Source organism: Chaetodon trifascialis, chromosome 15 (genome assembly GCF_039877785.1).
Source record: "Chaetodon trifascialis isolate fChaTrf1 chromosome 15, fChaTrf1.hap1, whole genome shotgun sequence".
Lineage (NCBI taxonomy): Eukaryota > Metazoa > Chordata > Actinopteri > Chaetodontiformes > Chaetodontidae > Chaetodon > Chaetodon trifascialis.
Genome location: NC_092070.1, coordinates 7,682,592 through 7,704,786, shown reverse-complemented (window position 1 = coordinate 7,704,786; position 22,195 = coordinate 7,682,592). Strand labels below are relative to the sequence as shown.

The following is a 22,195-nucleotide window of genomic DNA, read 5'->3' as shown; positions in this document are numbered from 1 at the left end:
ATCCAAATGCAGCGATATGCAGAAAACAGGGGTGGAATTGCATCGGTGAATCAATTCTCCACGTCACTGTTTCAGCCGTGGCTCAGAATCAAAAAACCAACGTCAGTGTGGTATGAGTCATCGAGAGGGACACAAGACTGTTATGACACATATACCTCAAAAAACAACCAGCTAGACGACACACGCGCAAACACACACGCAGGCATCCTCCAACTTCAAATGACACCATGGTCACGGTCTGTCTGAGTCAGACTGGAAGGCGGCCCAGCAGCGGGGGGCCACTGCCTGGTATTAGTCGTACTGTGGCAGGGCAAATTTTAATCTAAATGCAAATGTCTTTGCCATCCAGACTGGACCTTTACTTCAGTGCCTGCGTGTTTTGATTTTCTGCCCCTGCTGTGTAATACATCAAAGTGCTTAAATGCTTATAATGGACTAACAAATGAGTGTCTGTGCTCATGTTTATTTAAAGAACGTCTATTTGTCTTAAGTCACGAGAGGGACACGAGCTGTGAAGAGGAAGAGGAAGGCAAACATTGCAGTAAGATTTTGATAATGACTGAAAAGAGTGTGTTTTATCTTACCAGACACTCCAGAAGCCTGGCAGGTCGGGAGATGATGATGAGAAGCTTCTTAGCCAACTCTGTGACGAAGGCTACTTCAGAGCTCTCTGAACGCTCAAAGGCCTGACACAGACAGACATGCAGACAGACACGGAGGTAGAAAGAGAGAAGATTAACATGTGAACATTTCTAAAAGCCATCTGACACTGAAATTCCTAATACAACACTAAAATAGAGACGCAGCACAGCAGGCAGTGAAAAGAGAGACAGAGCAGTGACAAAGGCAGAAGAAGTGTTCAAAAAGCTGTGAGATATGACAATATCTGATCACGAAAAACACAGCAGATACAATCAAACCAAAGCCAGAGTAATCACAGATCTAATCAAGACGCCAAAATGGGATTGGTGATGGAGCTCTCGATACCTGTTATCTGCTCTGGCAAGTCTCACGCACAATTAGCCTCCATTTACCGCAGCCATTTCAATCGTGTCTCTCACCGAAGGCATCCAGAGTTTGAATGAAATTAGACTTGAGTTGAATCTATCCATCAAAAGCCATCCCAATCATTACGAGGATGGATGTCATTTGTTTCTGCATCTGTTTTGGTTGCCTTGCGAACACTCTTCAGCTAAATTCTAACCAAAGTAGCTCGCAAACAGTTGTCTATTCACACATCTGGCAGACACAGAGACACATGAGAATTCATTTGGAATTGCTCACCTGACGAATTTAAGTGCAATATTTAGTCTACTTTTTGGCTCTGTTTATGGTCTCCACCAACTCCTGAGGGAAATCCGTGGCTCTTTAGCTGCTACATGCGATGCTATGTTCCCTTGCTAGTTGCTAATTGTGTTTGTCTGCTGTTTGATGCTCTGCAGGTAGCATACAGTTGGTTTTTAGGGTGTAGGTTTTAAACCAAATATAATGAATTAAGAGATGCTAGAGAGGAAGTGCTGAGTTGCAGAGACTTTCTGTGGGTTCAATATAAGCAACCAGTTTTAAATTAGCAATAGTTATTTTTTCCATTGTTAATATAAAAATATTAATTAGTGCAGCTTTAAGGAAAGGTTTGAAGCTTTATTTTTTTAATTTTTTTTATATCTTACTCTGAGAAATATAGATATATATATATGTAAATACATTTTAGTCAGTAACAAAAAGGTAGTGAGGTTCAATACCCAGTTATTAGTGCTTGCTAGAGGCAGTCAGAGGCCTTCATTGCTCTTGCCTGAGTTTTGTTTGTATCATATCTTTTCTAACTCACATCTTGAAGAAGCTTCTCCAGGTTCTCCTGCAGCTCAAAGAAGTAGACAGAAGTGATGAGGCCCTCGCGGGCTTTGGCCAGGCAGTCTCTGGACAGCTCAGCTATCTGGTGGTGAATGAAGCTGAGGACTCCATCGGCCAGCGGAAGAACATTTTCAGGAGAGAAAGCCTGGATGAACTCGGCCAGCCTCCCCTCCATCTGCGCCGTGGCCTGGAGGAGACCAAAAGGTGGGGAGCGTGAGAGAGCAGGAGCGACAAATGTGTGAGAATGGAGAGCGGAAGAGGAAGCGACAGAGATTAAGTTGAGAAAAAGACTGAATTTCTTTAGAAGACCCAGAGGTGTGTGACAGAAAATTCACAAAGCCATTTCATTTGTGGGCTCCGACAGTGTGGCTCTGCTGCTGCACTGACTTCAATACAATGTAGTTTTTTCCATTTGACTCGTATGAGAACAAGCCCAAAGAGCTTTACCTTGGATGAACTCCAAACTATAATGCCCAATTTCCTAAGGCTCGATTTTTATCACCATGGAAGCTTTCAGCCCATTTCCTTTTGATACCGACCCGCCAAGAGAGTGAAAAGGAGAAAAAAAAGGCAATTGTTTTTTATTTAACTGTTCATAGCTGTGGCAGTATTTATAAGTGCAGCAAATAAACTTAATATTCTCTCTGACAGGGCGAACTTATCACGACTTGGCAGTGTCACATAATCTTGTTTGCTATGGTTAAGCAGCCCCCGTGGCTCTGCTTTTTTACTGTGTTTATATGTGCGATATCAAGCATTCATTTATAAATCTCTGAACAAGTTCAATCATAAATTATATCCCTTTTTATTTCTCAGATGTTTGAGTTCTGACTTGATAGGATTAAATAGTTATTGTAGCTTGAACGATTGGTTTAATGCTCTGCAGGCTTAAGGATTTTCTCACTGTTGTATTTTCATGGAATATTATCTTTATCGTGAAGCAGCTTTGTATGTGTGCGTCTCACCTTTGGAAAGCGCTCTCTGTACACATGGTTCATCATGACTATCTCATTATCGTAGCAGGAGGAGGAACGTCCTGGGCTGCAGCGAAAAACATGGAATACAGTCAAAAAGATTTTGGTTCCCCACCCAAGTCAGTTATATACAATGTTCAGTCTAATGAAGAGATAAAGCAGTTAAAATGATCCAATAAGCAGATAAAGATAGTTCTTTCTGTATATCACCATTAAAGTCAGACTATGTAAGTAAAAATAACAAATTCTTCCTCATTAAAACTGACACTTAAAGTCATTAGAGGTGAAACACACTCTCGCTCAGTTCAGTACACTCAGAGTTTTTCTGCTACAGCCCTCGAGCTTATAGTGGCGAACATCAGCCAACATAAGAAACAATAAGATGACAAATTGAGCTTTTTAGTTGTTTGGATATATGTAGGAATTTAAATGGGGATTTATATATTGTTTATACAGCACTAACTTTCTGTATTTATTGGTTCATTTTAGTTCTAGATGCAAAAACTTGGCTTTGAAAAACAAGAAAAAAGAGCAATAAACTGGAGAAAATATGACTTAAAATAAGCAAAATTATCTGCCAACCGAAAAGAAAGACTTCACTTACTTTCACTTAAAATATCTAGTCGAAAAGAACCCACACTTATCTGAAAATCAGTGCAGCCACACTAAAAACATGCACATTTGTCAATAGATGCAAAGAAATTCTGACTTCTACAAACAGCTTTATAATTCTAATTAATCAATGAAAAAAAAATCTTGAAACAAGTGAATTGCTCTCCCATACAAACTGCCTGGTAAGAATCTCGTCAGACACGAAACAGGCTTGATTTAAGATATTTCATCTTACTCAGATTTCACTTTTTGCAGTGTACTTCAGACACATTAGCTTTAAAACAGAAAAAATCAAGAGGTTATATAAAAGCAATAATGAGATCAACCAGGGGTAACCCTTGTAAATCTGCTTTGAAAGCGTCCTTTTAAAAAGAGGATAGTGCTCTTGGGCAGCTGAAGCTGCTCTTTAATCTCATGGGTGCTGCTGCTGCTGACCTGAGACTGCGGGAGCGTGGGCGCATGTGGGGAGAGCAGCGGCCCCCGTCATCATCTGTGATGCTCTCGGTGCTGCCAAAGTGCTTGGATAAGAAGTGGAGCTCATCCATGGTGGGCTGGAAGGGCAGCTGGTGCAGTCGCTCTTGAGAGGAGCTGGAGGACTGGAGGAAGAGGAACAGGAGGGGAAACAAGTGCAAAGGGTGGAGGAGGAAGAGGAAGGAGACGGGGGAGGGGGGAGGATTGGGAGGATGGGGGAGAGGAGGGGAGGCAAAGAGAGCAGTTGGCAGATAAGGAAGGATCAAAGATCAAATATTAAAAAGTGGCAAAAGATTCAAGCATGTGATGTCCAGCAACTGCCACCTTTATTTATCTGACTAACCGTGGGATAACTGATAGATTCATTATTACATTATTTGCAGGCGAGCTGTCATTCCTCTGGACACCTCTAATGACAAACTGAGAACTGAAATGTTAATGAAGTTGTCCAGTAAGCCTCGGGCCTGACCCATGAATCTGTCTCACAGACTAACCTCACTTTACCTCTTCTTTTGCCCTCATCAAAGCAATGAGGCTCCTCCACTTGCTTTGCTCACCCAAAGATCGATCACTGATCAATCACTGGTGACAGACTAATTGAAAACGGTCAGGGTGGATGGAAGAAGCTTTGTCTGACTCTTGTAAGTTAAAGTTATCCAACTGGTTTTGTATCCATTTCTCTAACCATCATCATTTTTTGTGTACAGTGTTTTAGATGATCCCTTTACATGGAGCAGGGGGCTGAGCAGCAGACTGGTCAGAGGGGGGAGCTGAAGGAAGCCTGCGCACCACAGCTCAGTCTTATTCATTAAAGTCAGAGAATTGATTTCAATGAAATATCTTTGTGTTTCTAATGATAGCGCATGGCTAAATTTAGCCTAAGATAAAATTACTGTGGAACAGAATGTGCTTCATCTCATGCCAGCTTCTCCTCTCTGCACCACATTTCTCATGGCCCTCTCGTCCCACTGGCATGGCTCTCATTACTTTGCCCTTCTGTTCTCCTCTCCATCCATCTAACCCTCCATCTATAGCCAGATGGAGAGCAGGAACCAGGTCTCTGACGTTGCTGTTACGCAACAAGACACACACCAAAACACACGAGGTGAGGAAAGAGAAGGGCCAACATGCTGGAGCTGGATAAAGTTTAAATCTAGTGTGTGATTTGAAGATAGATAATGAGGCACGCTCGTGTGAAATGTTGGCATGGTGTGAATCTGTCAAAGGATGCAGGCTCCAGAGATTAAATATGTGCCAATTACAGGTAATTGCTCCAAACCTGAGGTCCTTCCACAGTCAGGTGAGTTGAAGTGTTCACCAACACCACCCGTCACGTTCCAAACATGTTCTCATCAATGAGTTATAAACTGGATGTTATTTAACATTACTGGATACTGTTATAATACCTTTCTCATAGTTCCAACATCCATGTGGTAGCTCCAGCATGTGGCCTATTCTGTGACTAGATAACTTGTGTCTTGTTATAAGAGCAGATCAGCTGCAAAGATGAGCACAACATGTGGCACATGCACTTATCTTACTGTTTCTCATTAATTTCCACCTGTAAAGCTTTCGTTCTCATCAGTAATTAGCAGACTGTCTCTTTCAGCCTTCTGCCTGCTTGCTGTCTAATTCTGAACAAAAAACATTATTTTATATGAATAAAAAATAAACTAATTGGTTAATGATAAAACAAATATCTGTATTAATGTTATGTTGTGTACAGATACCAGAACGTTGTATGGATGTGTTTGTGTTTGCACTTTCCTGAGATCTGAACACAGTGGGAGACAGGCTACCTCCAAATCAGGTCAGGCAAATCCAATCACGTTATGATCATGATGCATTTACTCCTTGCATTGAGATGCAATTTTCCTTATCTAATAACATGTTCACATACAGATTGCATTTTAATACCAGGTGTGAATGGGGTCATGGAGAGGAAGAAGCTTACAATTTCAACTGTTTATTTCTTTTGGCTAACTAGTTCAGCTGTTGAGCATAGTTGTTGGTTGAGCTATCTATCCCCTTGGTTGGGAATCACTGATTTATGAGATTGGATGGGAGTGAAGTTATTTACCGTTGAGCTGGGAGTATTGGTGCCATATCCAGAAGAGGGCAAAGATGCTAAAGACCATCGCCGTCCGTCCGCTCTGCAGATAAACAAATGTCACTGAGAAGTCCATTTTGTCATAAAATCCAGATCATATTAACTTAGCTGTGTGTCATATTCCAGAGCCTTAAGAAAAATAGCTGAAGTGAAAAACCTGGCTATTTTTGCTACCTGTGAAATAACAAATTTGACTATAAAACAAACCCCTGACAAGCTATTTTCACATACTGTGTGGACATATCTCAATTTCAGCTGCACTAAAAAAATGTCATTCAGCAGACCAATGACTTATTACACATGTAGTCTGTCCCAGAGGCCTTCTTCAGAGAGGACTCATTCATTGTGCTTCTGTATGCCTCGATCGCACAGTGACAGGCAGGCAGATGGATTTGATAAATGAGGACAGAGGATTTGCAGGAGCACCAGGCTCCCAGAGCCTCCACTCCCCCCAATGAGGAGAGACGGAGGTAAATCAGTCTAACTGGCCTTTTTCATGCACTTTTCTGCAGCAGAATGCCTGACAGCGAAGTCTCGCCTTTGTTACTGCATCCATACTACAGCCGGACCATGACTTTAGACCCGCACACTGCTGCAGTCACTTTAGCCTCCTTGAATACGGTATAAGGAGTTCAGAGAAGCCACAGCAATCCTCTTCTTTTAGGGACCTGGCTTTGTGCACAAAGGCACTGTCATGTCATGTCATGAAATATCACTGCCTGCTGTAAGATTTTGCTTAACTGGAAGTAAGGGGGTTCAGTTTAGACCACTAAAAACAGCCCCAGACCACAAGGTTAAAAGCATATTTGTAATATATCAAGCAACCAAGAAACCTGCTACAATAAGCTCGGATGTAAAAGCACATTCATATGAACAGATGCACGCATTCATGTCCACCCGTCCACACACATAGTGTCATTAGAGTAGCGTGAATAAACACAGAGGCGCTGTGAATGTAATGGCTTGGCCCTGTCATACATGAGTCAGCCTGTTACACTGCGAGAACCTGCGAGTGCAGCGGGAGGCTCCCTGCTGCCCAGGCTGCACGAGACCTCGCAGACCGACCGACCGACCGACCGACCGACCGACCGACCGACCGACCGACCGACCGACCGACCCACGCCTCGCTGTTCTCTGATGCTCGTTTGCTCTCCTGTCTTTGTCTCTGTCTCACGCTGGCTTGGCTTCTGTCTGATGTCTGTCTGTCTCCCCTCTCACTTTCTGTGCCTCTCAACAAGTGAGAACAAACATGCGTAATCACACTAAGCACACGTAGTGACATAAAGCAATGACCTTCTGGAGGAGGCAAACGAGAAGTGCGCCGGGTTGCTGGGAGAGAAGTTTCGAGGGCTGTCCAGAGGGCTGCTTCCTGCTGGGACAACAAGACATGCACGGAGGATGAGACACGGGAGAGGGAGACACAAAGGGGGAGAAAGAACAATCAGGTCCTTTTATCCTGTGACCAAACGACCGCAGGAAAACAAAGCACACTTTAAACCTTCTTACGGTACTAAAGCGACTCAAGCTTGTCTGATTATTGGTTCAACACAACAATGTGACTATTTTTTATCATTGTGAAGGGTGTGGGGGGATAAAATGGTTTGAAATTGATTCAGATTTGTTCCAAATCATAAAGGCCCATCATTGATTTTTAGACTGATGAATGCTTTGTAGCCTAAGCTTTTTATTTATCTGGCCTTGTTCTGTGGACAGTAAATGTGGGTGTTTGGATTAATGGCCTGAAAAGTTTGATTGGGGGCTTTTTCACAGATGAATGAATCAAGCCATTTAAGGGAGCAAGAGAAGAAAAGACCATGTACAATCTACACAACCCCTTCGTCTGTGAGACTTCACAGGTTTGGGGGGTCAGAGAAGAATATGTGGCATCAGGTCAACACATTTGTCACATTGAGCGCGCTGAACGCTTTAGATCAACACACTAAAGAAAGAAGTAAATCTATCTACATGTTTTATATTCAACAGTATTCAGTTAACTGCTGAGGGAACAGTCTGACATTTTGGGAAATGTGCTTATTTACTCTGTTGCTGAAAGTTTAACGAGAAGATTGACACCACACTCATGTCCGTGAGCTAAAAATGATGCTATGGCGAGAAGCCGGTTGCCTTAGCTTACCATAAAGACCGTGCAAAATGACAATTTGGCATTTCAAGGGGAGTTATGTCCTGGTCTATTTCTTCACCAGACAGAGGAAGTGCTAACTTTGTAGTGCAGACTTTGTTCCCATTGGGCAGAGGCAGCTGTTCCCCATGTTTCCAGTCTTTGTGCTAAGCTAAGCTAAGCTAAGCTAAGCTAAGATAAGATAAGATAAGCTAAGCATGAGAGTGGTCTCATCTAACTCTCAGCAAAACAGGTGAATGAGATCATTTCTCAAAATGTCAACCCCTTTGGATTATGATTATTTTGTCAATTCCAGTTAAAAGATGCTGATAAACACGTGATATCCTTCAACTGGTTGTGATTCTGGGGGGAAATATGTCTTTCTTTGATAAATGTTTTGAAAGTGCTTCATAAAGTAAGCCTCTCTGCCATCAACAAATGAACCAGACTAGGTCAGAGCTGAGGTGTGATGTGTTACTATACGCACCAAGGTGTCCAGGGAGGGGGAGAGGGGAGTGTGGACGAGGCAGCGTGGGAGACGTGGTGGTCAGGATGAGACTTTTCCTGTTGCTTGTACGACAACTAGAAAGAAAGAGAGTTACATGTAGACATTAGTCAGTGCAGCAGTGCTTGTGTACTGCGCTTGTTGCTGCGCAGGAACATGTGCATGCTGTGGCTGCATGTACAGGTGCAGAAGAAGCAGACGAGCAAATGCATGGATCACTGCAGGAGCACAACAGCGATAAGGAGAATCCAATTTCCTCAGTCATCCATCCCTGTCTGCCTCCTCTCAACCGAGATAAGAAATGAGGGGAGAGAGGAGACGAGAGAGGTGCAAAGTTAGAGAGAATGGAGCAATGAGAAAGGGAGAAAAGGGAAAATGGATGTAAAAATGGACGGTGTACCCAGGGAAAAAAAAAAGGCAGAAACATCCACTTTTCATCTTTTAACCTCAGTTTCATTATGTTTTGGGTGCTGAATAGCAGCCATTACCACACTGAGTCACCTCAAATCTGCCTGTGGACTTCACACACATAATACTATTGTGTCTAACTCACACACCATTAGGCAGCAAACTGAGCAAGCGTTTTGTATTCAAGCCCCCTTTGTTTTGTTTGAATACTCACACTGGAATTCAATTCAGAGGCTTTTTGAAACACGTGTGACGCAATGTGCTTTGGTTCCCAAGGCAGCGAGGGGCATAAATAAATGCAAATAAAGACAACTGCAAACAAAGAGGAGAGGCCACACAAAACGCAAACAGCATCTCATCTTCACTGTCAGATGAAGCGAGCGGTTGGCTTCCCCTCTCTCCACTTTCAGTCCCAGTCACATGGGTTCACATGTGAGCAGGACACACACACACACACACACACACACACACACACACACACACACACACACACACACACACACACACACATTCACTGACACTTGCAATGTAGAGAGACTAACCCTGCAGTGTGTTCTACTGCACATCTGGATGTGAATCATATATTGTCAGCATTTTACTGACTGTTATTACACAATAAAAAGTCAAGGTCAAGTCAGTTAGGAGGATTTCAACTCAATAGAGCAGTCTGCAGTTTCACTTGTGCAGATCACCCCACGCGCTCCCCATGGATGTAGGTGGATTTGCACTGTTTGTGGCAAAGTGTTAACACCTGCCATTATTTCTTGCTGGACGGCACTGGGCCAGTTTGACAAGCTATCAACCAGGGGATCTAAGAAATCATACATTTTCATACCTGCATTGTAGGAGAATAGCACAAAGGGAATATCTACATCTGTTTATGTCACAAAAGTGTGACCTTCTGGTGGCCAACACTTAATTTTCTGTGTTAAATTGTTTTGTAATGGCTTTTATATTCCTCATTTGTATAGAACAATATATACATACACATACAAAATGGATAACTGCTGACGAAGTCGAAATGATACATTTGAAAAAAATATCATAGCTAGTTACAAAAACACAAGGCATAACATAAAAATAAAAAAGCTACTGACAAAAATCTAAAAAGCACTCGTGTGTGTGCACTTTAAAGACGGTCCCTAACTTCAGTTTATCAGCTCCCCTCTGCTGTCAAGTGGTGCGAGGTGCCAGACCATGATCTAAAATCAGATCATGACTAGCTCCAGAAAAATAACATCAGTCGAGCTTCATCCTGCACTGAGCTGACAAATCTGGGAAAAGCTGATAAAAAGTTGTTGAGGATGAACCTTGCTGAATGTCCAAATAGTGAATGTGATAGCATCTGCTGCACGTTGCCTTTTTGGCTTTAGCCTATTCGTTTCCATTCTGCTTCATGAAAAGTCACGCTGCTTTGGCTTGTAGCACTTCCTGTTCACACTGTACTGACATCATCACCAGGATTACTGTTTATCCTGACAAAGCCTTTTTCATCTTCTTTTTTTTTTGATCCCTCCATCACTGTAAAGGGTGAGTTAGCAGCGTGTGTGTGTGTGTGTGTGTGTGTGTGTGTGTGTGTGTGTGTGTGTGTGTGTGTGTGTGTGTTGTATCTGTTCATTTGCAAATAATGTATATATAACAGTCCTACTGCTTTGTCTGTTCGCTGACCACAGAAAATAAAACCAAGAGACCTGACAGTTGATTGGCTGTAGGAATGATACCAACAGCCAATCACGCCAGCCTTTTTCAGCCGCCCTCCTGCCCATCTGCTAACACCACTGATGGAGCTTGTGACTATAAAGGAAATTCATTCCATCCATCCATCCATCCATCCATTTTCTATGCTGCTTATCCCTTTCGGGGTCGCAGGGGGGCCGGAGCCTATCTCGGCTGTCAACGGGTGAGAGGCGGGGTACACCCTGGACCGGTCGCCAGCCGATCGCAGGGCATATACACACATCATTCACACCTAGGGGCAATTTAGAATCACCAGTCAGCCTAATGAGCATGTTTTTGGTCTGTGGGAGGAAGCCGGAGTGCCCGGAGAGAACCCACGCATGCACGGGAAGAACGTGCAAACTTCACACAGAAAGGCCCGACCCGGGAATCGAACCTGCGACCTTCTTGCTGTGAGGCAGCCGAAATTCATTCCTCCACCTAAAACATTACAATAAGGTCACAAAAGCGTCTTTCATTATTTCAGCTGCACACAGGATGTCCTGATCGATCTGATCTATAACTAACCTTATGGGTATTGATCACATGCCAATAGGCTGGATTTAATGTACAGATCTGAAAACTGCTATTGTGCCATTTCATGCTCTCTCAGCTGGATCAATTATATCCTGACACTGTTCTATCACTGCAAACCTTTTTCTCTGATGCTGCAATAACTGTAGCACAGATGCTGCCTTACAGCTGATTCCAGAACAGCCATCATCTGAGTGAGTACATACGTGTGTTATATATGGGTCAACATACCTTCACTGGCTTTCATTACAAAAGGAATTGCATCTTCAGAGTAAAGAGAAAGATGGAGAGGGACTAAAATAAAGTCAAACTGAGCAGCAGGACTCTTCTTGGTTAATGGATTGTCGGTGCTGCAGGAAATCAATTGAGGCTGGCTGTAAACACACCAAAAAACACAGCACTTGGCCTTGGCGTTCCCCTGCAGAGCTTGTGAATAAAATGCCATCAGTATTCGGTGTTATGCGTAAAACATGCAGGCGTTAACTGCCGTGCATTTACTTTACACACGCAGCAAGCAAACAGCTGCTGATGGAAAGGTCCAAATTTCAGATTGATGCCTGGGGCCCGTTTCTGGCTTGATGGTCATTCAAGATCAAGAGAGGGGTGGGGGTGGAGGGAGAGACGCACTCCACTGCACTGAGTAAATCTGGATTCTACTGGCTGCTGCTGAGGGCTGGAGAGAGGGCTCGAGGTGTGGAGGATGAGGAAGGAGATGTGCAGAGAGATAAGGGTGTTCACTGGTACAGTCATGATATGAAAGCAAATGTTTCGGGGCGACTGCAAATTCATTGGAATGAAATTTGAGAAGAACAGTAATTAGAGATGCAGGTTGAAAGCGCTCACAGCAGCGCTCATCACCCACAGAGGCCCAAGGTAAACATGACCCAGTTTTTTTCACCATTGCACACACACGCGTAAGTATATTCATGCTGCACAAACACGACAGAATGAACAGAGCACGTGGGGGAATATTGTTCGCTGTAAGCTTGAGCAGATGACACAGAGGGGAAAAGCACGGTGCTAACAAAGCCAGACAAACAGGAGCCTTCATCCTCTGCATGTTCATACTCCTCCCTTTACTCAACAGCAGGGGGACCATTAATATTGATCAAACCAAACGCCCCATTCATATGAAACCACACAAATGTATGTGATACACAGTCACACTGGAGCAGATCTGAGGAGCAAAGACAGAGACAGATAAGAAAGCAAAAGTAAGACTAGAAGCAAGCGCACTTCAAAGAGAAGCAAGAGCGAGGCGGAGGCAGCGAGGGAGGAAAGAAGTGCTGATGAGGAGTGGGGAAGACTGGTGGGTTCAGCTCCACAACAGGAGGAGGGCAGTGAATGAATGAGAAATAGCACAGAAGATAGAAATAATAGCGGATGAATAAATTACTGATGTGAAAGAGGAGAAAGGGAGGCAAAAACAAAGAAAATCAAATATTCAGCCATTTAAATTCCATTGTGAAAATCTACCCTTGAACAGTACATCAGTCCCCTTTTCCTTTACTATAAAACAGTAAAGTTTTATAACAGCATGAAAAGACTGGACCACTTTACAAACCAGAGGAAATTTAGTTGGAGTCTACAACCCTGGAGGGAATGGGAGAGGAGGGAGCCATGGTCACATGACGGCTTGTTGCTATGCAGCGTGCAGCAAGGAGGCTTCTGATAAGGCCGACCGGGGACCACAGTGAAGGAGAAATACTGCTCAATATAGATGTCACTCAGGTTCAGTGTTCGGGGTGGAGGGGGAGAGAGGGAGGGGAACTGTTTTTGTAATGGTGACACGGTGGGAAATGTCAAACAGGTCACCTGCCATCAGGTAAAGGACACTAGTGGCAGAGTGAAAGAATTCATTAGACCGCTGGCAGAGTAACCTGCAATCATGAAAATGTCACAGGTTTCATCCCCGCAACAACAATCAGTAGAATCCTTCCCTAAAATGACAAATACAATAACTCTGCAAAAAATAAGAAAAGACGCCCCAAACAAAAACAAAACAGCTGCATAGGAAAATAGATCATGAAAATTAGAAATTGTGTTTGCAGACTGTACATAACAGTCTGCAAACACAATTTCTAATTTAGAGACACTTATTTCTATCACACTTCTTTTGTCTATACTTGTATATACTTACTGATTGTCTACCTCGTCTATTTTTTTACTGATGCTGCTGTAATTTGGAATTTCCCCTTGTGGGACTAATAAAGGTATATTGAATTGAATTGAATTGAATTGAATTGAATTGAATTGAATTGAATTGAATTGAATTGAATTGAATTGAATTGAATTGAATTGGCAGGTGTTTTTTAAGAATGGGAGCAGCAGCAGGAGAGGGGGAGAATCGTGAAGGATGTGAACCATGCACTGAAAACAAAAACAATCAGCGTCAAGTAAAAGGAAGGAAAAGCAACACAGCATACAAGCAAACAACTGAATCAAATGACAGCTCCTGACAAAAGAACACGCTGGAGGTAAAAGAGCGCCGAGAAGGAAATGTGCTGGCAGTTGTGCTGGAGGTAAAATGTGCATTGTACACACATACAGAGAAAATAATGTACGTGCAGACATTACAACATCTAGGAGACGTTCTCGTGCCATATTTGTTGTATATGTGTTCTCATGTTATATATGTACAGTGTACATGTCATGATGCAGTTTACAATGATAACAGTGACAAATGTACCTTATGAGCTAAGTAGCTAATTAAGCTAATGTTTGCTCTATGAGTTGGTTAAAAACAAAGACTCCACTGGCTCCAGGGTCTTAAATATGCAGTTTATGACAGCCTGCATGATATCACGCTAAGAGACTGAGATCAAAGCAACATGTCCAGGGCAAAACAACAGCATCCTCACCAGGTGATGATCCATGCAGGCCACATGGAAACAGCATTGCTCTTGTATTGTAGTGTAGATCAAGTTATTCCTATTATAAGTATGATAAGGAAAAATGTGAGATCCAACTTTTAATTTAACTCTGACACAAACCTGACAGACTGCTTAGCCTACATACTTGTTCATATTTACATAAAGAAATATATTTCCGCGTTTAAAAGTACAGTAGGAAAGGCTTTTAGGACAACAACTAACTGATGTGCTTGGCTAACGTGACTGTCTGAGCTATGGCTCAGCATGCTGACATGTAAACTTCCCCAAATCCAACAAAGAGCAGGACAGAGCTGCTAACGTAAAGCTAACTTTTAAACCAGCTTTGTGGTGGGGAAATACTACACAGTGGATGCAGTGGATGTATCCCGTGACTCCACAAAATAATGTACATATAGGTCATGATGGGCTTCTTGGCTTTGGAAATGATGCTTATAGCATGTAAACACATGGTTCAGTCCATCCCATGTTTTTTTTTTTTTTAAAAAGCTACCACTCTCCAAACTCTAATCCAAAATCTGAAAGGCCTGTCATGCCTAGTTACAGCTATTTAGACAATCACTGTTCAGGACAGGGGGTTAAGCAAACAGTCTATTTACAATTATAGAATTGATTAATCGATGAATGAAGTAATCCTACTGGGCTATCCAAGTCTCTTTAAGCAAATAAAACTTAAAATATTGTCCAGTGGACCACAAGAGCAGCAATAAAAGGCAAGAGCAGAAGCTACTAAAATGGTCCTGTTGATGGCCTGAGGCGCTACACTGTCCTCACTCAGCTCCATCAGATCTGCACCGAACATTGTGTTGAAAGTCAGAATCACCGCCTGGCCTAATGCACAATGGCTGGGAGAAAAATCAAACAGACAACAATAACCCTTTCTTTCACCTCCCTCCTCTCCAGGTTGCTCAGCTCTTTGGGGTCCTGAACATCCCTGACAGCACTTCAAAGCCACTCAGCTGGGATCAAACACACACATCTTCTTTTTTTTTGTTTTGTTTTTTCTGTAATAGGCTCAAATCTGTCTCAGTCAGGGCAGCTACACAGCAGCTGACAGTAGCAATATCTATCAAGCAGGGGTAAATTTAGTGCCGTTGAGAAGCCTGTGTCCTCAAAAGTGCTTTCCTGTAAGAGAAGCCCTGAGAGGGAGACAGCGGAGGAGAAGGAGGATCAAACAGAAGAGTTCCATTACTCTAAGAGGAGAGATGAGAGACGGGGCCCTTTACTGAAATCCAGAGCTAATGGGAGATGTAGCACCTACTGTGTGTATCGAGCCCTGCACACCTCTTGGGGAAAGCTGCAGCACTTAGAAGGAGAGCCTCACCAGTCTGACTCAGGTGTCCTGGCCTCCCATTGACCTCCTTTGGTTTGCACATAATTGGCTAAGTGAAGTGTAATACGTAATTTAGTTATGGAGAAGGAGTGTTTACGAGCAGAGGACGTGGATACAGCTGTGTGTGTGTTCATGTGTTGTGTGTGTGTGTGAGACAAAGCTGGATGTGGTTATGTCTGTGTGTGAGCTGTCTGCCCTAAAGCACTGCCCACCTGTGCTGAAGAACCTGATGGAAACACACACAATATTTCTTCTCCCAAATTATTGCATCCACAGTATATTCAAGTCACTCCCCACTTCCTTTAGCATCCAAACAACTGGTTCACAAACCGCTGCTCCCGTCGAGCTTTCCGTTCTTGCAGGGCACATAAGGCACTTTTCAATGATAATGGCCTTAGTAATCTTTTAGACAATGGGCCTGAGATTCCAGACAGAGGCACATAAAATCAGCTTTTCTCTTCTAGGTTGCACTGTCACCGCAGATTGTTTCAGCTGTAGGTTGCCAGGTATTAGCTCGCCGAGCTGACTGAAAATGCTGTCTCTGGCTGTATTTTAATACATAAGTCCTCTTAAAAGGGTCTTACAATAAATATGCACTTGGCTCAGGCAAAAGGACAGGGGCTAAAGCAAGTCCAAGGCAAAGAGTCAGTATTTTACCAGTTAATGACCCATGTGAGGACATGTAACGCTAAAGAAACAGCGCTGCGCTTATATCGCAGTGGCGATATGAGTATGAGAAGGAGAAATATGAGACCAAACTGTTATTTCATTCTAATAAGTCTGTTTGGCTGCTTAGCTCACGTGCTAAAAATTCAAGCAGACTTTTTAAGATTCTGAGGATGAGGGCTTATGAACTCAACCTCAAGATTAAATGCATGAACACGGCCAGGTCTTTCCATACTTGACATGCAGGACAGTACAGAAAGAATGAATGAAAGAAAGGAGGAGGAAAAAACCAAAAGAAAGTGGATGAGAGAGGCCAATGAAAGAAAAACAGAAAGAAAGAAGGAGAAGTAGGCAGCCAAAGCGAGTATGTGTGTCTTGCATGCTCACGTAACCTTAGTGAGCTGGTCCCTAATGGAAGAGCAGACACAGATATCACCCCAGGGCCCTGCACTCCATCTCAGTCTCTGCTCCTTTCACCTCTTGCACAACCTTCCTTTTTTATTTCCATCTCCTTCGCTTTCATTATCTTAATCACTCATCTTCTTGTTCTTCTATCTTTCCTAGATCTGACTTTGGCTGTTAACAAGAGGCACAACTAGAACTTGACACACACACACATACACACACACACACACACACACACACACACACACACACACACACACACACACACACACACACACACACACACACACACACACACACACACACACACACACACACACGCACGCACACACTCTCTCCCTGCACTGAACCCATCCTATATTTGAGGCTCATCGCAGGATTTGCAGGATCCTCTTGGGTTTGAGCACTACTACAGGAGTGAAGCAGAGACTTCTGCATTATTTCCATCTGTCTGCCTGTGTGTCTGGGCTCAGGTGTGCCATAGCGAGTGTCTCTGCTGTAATAGAAGCCGGTTTAATCCCCGATCAGCAGGGGAGAATGAAGTCACTCTGAGAGACTCAGCATGACATCCACTACTGCTGCCACCAGAGAGGAAACCCCCGGTGCTCGAATGTCAGCTCAAATTTTCAGACCGTTGACATCAGAGTGATTAAAAGCACCGGAAAGTATTGCTAATATTATTTATTTAAGAAATGTGATAATGTCTTATTTTATTCATCCCTGCAGGGAAATTCTCTGTTTGCTTGGAATAGTTGCTATAGTTGCAACTGCAACTAGGCAGCCTTGCACAGGAAAAACATCAACCAAACCCTGACATCCAACGTCAGAAGAAATCTCTCACCATCAGTGAATCAGACGGCAGAAAAATCCACCTTAAACTTGTGGCTCTTTCTGACTCACGTTGGGCTCACGTAACCATCGATTGATCTCTTCAGACGGTGAATCAGTCTACCTGCAGGTCTGCTGGAAATGTCACTGTGATGAATCACCGACTTTCAGTAACTTCTAAATTCACATCAGAGTCAACTACATCACAAGCAGGGCCAAAGATATGGTGGCTTATTGCTGGATAAATCTTAGTCCCTTCATTTTCAAACATCTTTACGCTGCTCAGTGTATTTTCTGGACTTATTTACAGCTCATTTTTACCATCCTGGTGATGAAATGACAGATATACCACAGTATGTGACATGAAAGTGCAATCTTTCACAAATTCCCATAATTGAACTGTCATATAACAAGACTGCTAATATTTATCAGTTATAATGTTTACTGTGTTCACCACGCTGGTTTAGCATGGCAGCAGGTTAACATTTGCCAAGTAGCACAAAATTGTGACTGAGGCTGATGGGAATGTCATTATCTGTGCAGGCATTGGACACATTTTGACATGATGATGGTGCTCGATTAAAAGTCAGAGAGCCACCAAAGTGATTTGAATTCATCATGAGAGCAACATGAATATCTGAAATAAACTTCAAAACCACAAATGTCAGCTTCATAGTGTCACAACAGGAAAAGTCTGGGGATCTGGTATTGCCGTCCATAGAGCCATTAAAGGTGAGGGTATAATTGTCTCTATGACTTTTAAGGACTTCTCTATCACTTAAATTATGAATACATATCATACAACATAAAAAAATGTTGCATCCTTTTCTGGGGCTTCATAAAGCTTTTTAAACCTGCATACATGCTGTAAAATATTCAGTATTCTAGAAATCACTACGACTTTCAGCACGCCCGGTCGAACAGAGCAGACATCTAAAACCGAGTTAGACACAGAGGCACACGCAGGGACCTTACACGCTCGTCACACTGTGGATACGAGCCTCTTTGTAATGTATACTGCAGACACTGTAGACTCAAACAGAGAAAGGACTGAGCATCAGAAAGACGAAACCAAGGGAAAGAACTAGAAGCAGAGAGAGAGAGAGAAAGTCAGTGCTACCACACCTCACAGCAAAGAAAACACATCATCACCGCTCCGTCTGCGTCCCTTGTTGTACCTTTTAGTTCGTCGGAACATGTTGCTGGTTGGGGATCTAGGCGTAGCCCGGGGCAACCGGAGCAGCAGCAGGAACAGCTGAGCGGCGAGGAAGAGCAGTCAGAAAGCAGCGGGTCTCTGAGAAAATGTCATCGCAACGCGACGCATACTGTAGCTCCCACAACCTTTAGATGAGCGCCGGTGTCTGTGTGTCTGGGCAAGTGTGGCCAAGACCCAAAAGAGTGAGAGAGAGAGGGAGAGAGAGGGAGGGAGGGAAGGAGATAGGGTGGGTCTATCTTTTAGAGTGGAACAACTAAAGGCAGCAGAGGATTGTGGGTCATTTCTCAAGGCTAAGGTGCCCTGGTACAGGGTGTAGTGTCACTGTGTGCACTGAAAGAACCTGATGGGGAGTTAAAAGCTTTCACTGCAGGCTACGGACACCATGAATGAAGGGAGGCTCGTTTATCTCAGCGGAGAGCGGAGAAACAAGTGAGGGACGAGGTCATGTGGACTGTTGCATAACTGAGAAACAGATGTTGAATGGACGCAAAGATTAAAAAAAAGCATAAGTGATGATGATGATGTATGCCACACACACAAACACACGCACACATGCTGTGTTTACCCATGAATGGATGCAGGAGGCAGATTGAATGTGAAGCTAACTCCACCAAGCTCATCTATAATGGATGGTGGGGCTGATAGCGTCTTGCAGAGGGAGATGGGACGTGATGAGAAGGAGACAGACTGAATCCAAATGGAAGCTGTCTCAAGAGAGACGGGAATGACGGTAGAAATGGGAAGTATTTGGAGGAAAGTGAAAGACAACAGTGAGATGGATAGGAGAACACGGCCAGTACACAAACAGAGCTGGTCTTCATTTCATGTTTGATTACCCGTGATGACTCGGGACGAGGGGGCAGCGTAGAGAAGATGGATAGGGCTGGGAAATGGGAATGGGGACAAGAGAAGAGAGTGGACACAGAGGTAGTGGGCTGTGGCCACACATACAAATATAAACCCACACACACACACAGATTTACTTTTATTCAGGGGAGCAAAGGGATCACAATGAAGCGCCTTAAGAGCCTAATTAATATGCTATTGGTCTTACTGAATAGACTCTTCATAATAATCTATACAGCCTGCAGTGATGGAAAAAGTATTCATATGTTTCATTTAATGGCTCCACATGTGTTACAGGCTTGGATTGCTTCTGGCCCATGTGACTAATGCTTTCCAGTGTTTTACATGTGTGTAAAGAACTTCGTGTTGTCCTCTGAGATTGGTCCTGATGTTGAGACACCGCCCATCTCACATCCTGGCTGCTTAGAGCCAGGAGAGGCATGCCGTTACCAAATCCAGTCGGTCTGTATTAGATGAGTGTTAAGCTACCATGAATTAGACTGTGCCAGGTTTAAGTCCAGTTAAAGTACAGAAACACACACTCAGACCTTCTATGTTTAGAGGGAGCAGGTGCAGGGGTGCTGCTTCCAGCGTGTTTTTGGTTTGGACAGGTAAGCTTATCAAAGCTGTTAGCAAACAGTTGCCTATTTACACATCCAGCAGACACAGAGCAACATTAGCACTTTTGTGATTTGGAGTCCTGTTCATGGCCACCTGATGAATTTAAGGCCAGTATTCACTCCACCTTTTAGCTCTGTTTTTGATCTCCACCAAGCCACGAGGGAAATATCTGTCTCTTTAGCCACTAAATGCTCCACTGTCTTCACCAGCTAGCCGCTAACTGTCTCTCTGTTGATTGGTGTAGAGCAGGTCATGTACAGTGGGTTTTTGGAGATTTCCCTGAAAGCAGTGGTGACTGGAAACCACTATGATGAGAGCTGTGAGACTAAACAATAACCTTGGCACTAGAAAAGCAAAACAATGAGCTGAAAGACACTAAAATCAGAGTAATTCTCTATGGGTCACTATGAGCAAAACTTCACATAGTCATTTCATGTATTGCTAATTTAAAATGTGCTTGACGTATCAAACGTAAATGTACTCATTATGCAGTAGAATAACTCCGTCTTTATACTGGATTATTATTACTGATGTATTACCGTATAAGCAGAGTTTTACAATGAAAAGGATGGAAGTAAATCTATACATATTGATATATATCTATCTATAAAAATGGATTATATTCTATTAATTATGAATGTCTTAATCTTTTCATTTAAAATTTAAAACTCAATTTGCTAATAACATGAGACTGCAGCCGAAGAGTAAAATAAAAAGGAAAAAAGGACAATATTTCATTTGATACAATATTTCAATGGTTTGAACGCTGTGTCCTTATTTTGTTTTGCTGTAGATGATTCAAATATACTGTATGTGTTACTGTGTGTGTGTGTGTGTGTGTGTGTGTGTGTGTGTGTGTGTGTGTGTGTGTGTGTGTGTGTGTGTGTGTGTGTGTGTGTGTTTAACTGTATTTCAGTCACTGTGTGTCTGGTTTTGTAGTTTATTTTCTATACTTCAGCTTCCTGTGTGCTGGCTAAAGGTGATAGCTAGCATACTGATAAACTAACAAGCAGAAAAACTCAAAGTGTGTAAGAGGGAGATAGACAGAAGAGCAAGGAAGGGATTTAGAAAAGAAGTATAGGTAGAGAGGAGCTGAAACGCTGAAGGTGGAAATGAGAGTGGAATAGAAACAGATTAATAACTAAGCAATAGGAAGGGAAGAGGAGAGATAAAGAGTCTGTAACTGAGCGACTGGAAAAGGCAGAATGGCTTTCAGCACCATGGACAGCATCCAGAGCTCCCGGCTGGCCTTAATCAGGCTCAGACACACTCCCAGCATCCCTCAAGCCGACCTCCTCCTCGCTCACCCAAAGACTACACAATCCACACCGCAAGCACCACTCAAGCATCCTCAGAGCGTTCAGAACAAAACGTGCAAATCACGCACTGCAGCTCCTCTCGGAGTGATTGTTTTTCTTCATGGAGCGACCCGGCCTCTCCCCAGAGAGCAGGGGAAAAACAGAGGGAGGGAGGGATGAACGAAGATAACACTCACCTGCTGTTCTTGCGAGGCAGTGGTAAATCCTTCTGAAAGAAAGACAAAAAGGAAAGAAAAAAAGAGAGATCAGGAACAGAAAGGTACGGTCTTTGAAACAAGATGAACCAGACAAAGAAGGAAAGGAAGCCCTGAATGCTCGATCAGGAAGAGGGGCAAAAGTTTACTTAATGGAGAGATATTGTTAAAAAAAATGTTTTTAAAGACCCCCTTCAATAAAAGCCAAGTGTTTAACCTTTTTAACATGTCCATGTGGTGTGTTTTCATATGCTACAAGACACTTCATGAGTGAAGAAAGCAGTCAGTTTGAGCATATCCACCATGCAACTGCAGGTGGAAGTCTCCAAACACAGATTCAGACAGCCAGCGTTTCACATGCAACACACATAAGGAATCCATCCTGTGAACCGGCAGATTGGTCCTACAGTGAAACGAGGGGTATCAGAGGAGAAGCCAGGCTTACAAGCCAAGCTATTCGCCATTTTCAAAACGTGTGCTCTTTTATTGGTTGCAAACTTGCAAAAGGGGAAATGGTGAGCTGTCATGTGTTACCAAAGGATTTGAAAGTATAAGAGAGTCAAACTGTAGCCTGCA

The 22,195-nt window shown here is 43.1% G+C and overlaps 1 protein-coding gene across 6 annotated transcripts in view; it reads right to left on the bottom strand.

The window, feature by feature from the left end:
* The window catches only part of mast1b (microtubule associated serine/threonine kinase 1b), a 45,235-nt gene that overhangs the window by 13,376 nt on the left and 9,664 nt on the right, over nt 1-22,195 (bottom strand). The window contains exons 2-9 of one of the 6 annotated variants that reach the window (XM_070980182.1): nt 21,602-21,630; nt 8,625-8,719; nt 7,312-7,387; nt 5,989-6,061; nt 3,873-4,033; nt 2,817-2,892; nt 1,829-2,038; nt 585-686 (exon numbers count right to left, since the gene is read on the bottom strand). In XM_070980182.1, the coding sequence (XP_070836283.1) occupies nt 585-686; nt 1,829-2,038; nt 2,817-2,892; nt 3,873-4,033; nt 5,989-6,061; nt 7,312-7,387; nt 8,625-8,719; nt 21,602-21,630 (822 nt within the window). Of the gene's footprint in view, nt 1-584; nt 687-1,828; nt 2,039-2,816; nt 2,893-3,872; nt 4,034-5,988; nt 6,062-7,311; nt 7,391-8,624; nt 8,720-18,601; nt 18,742-21,601; nt 21,634-22,195 lie in introns of those variants that run through there. The other 5 variants (XM_070980180.1, XM_070980179.1, XM_070980181.1 and 2 more) reach the window with 5 other exon arrangements.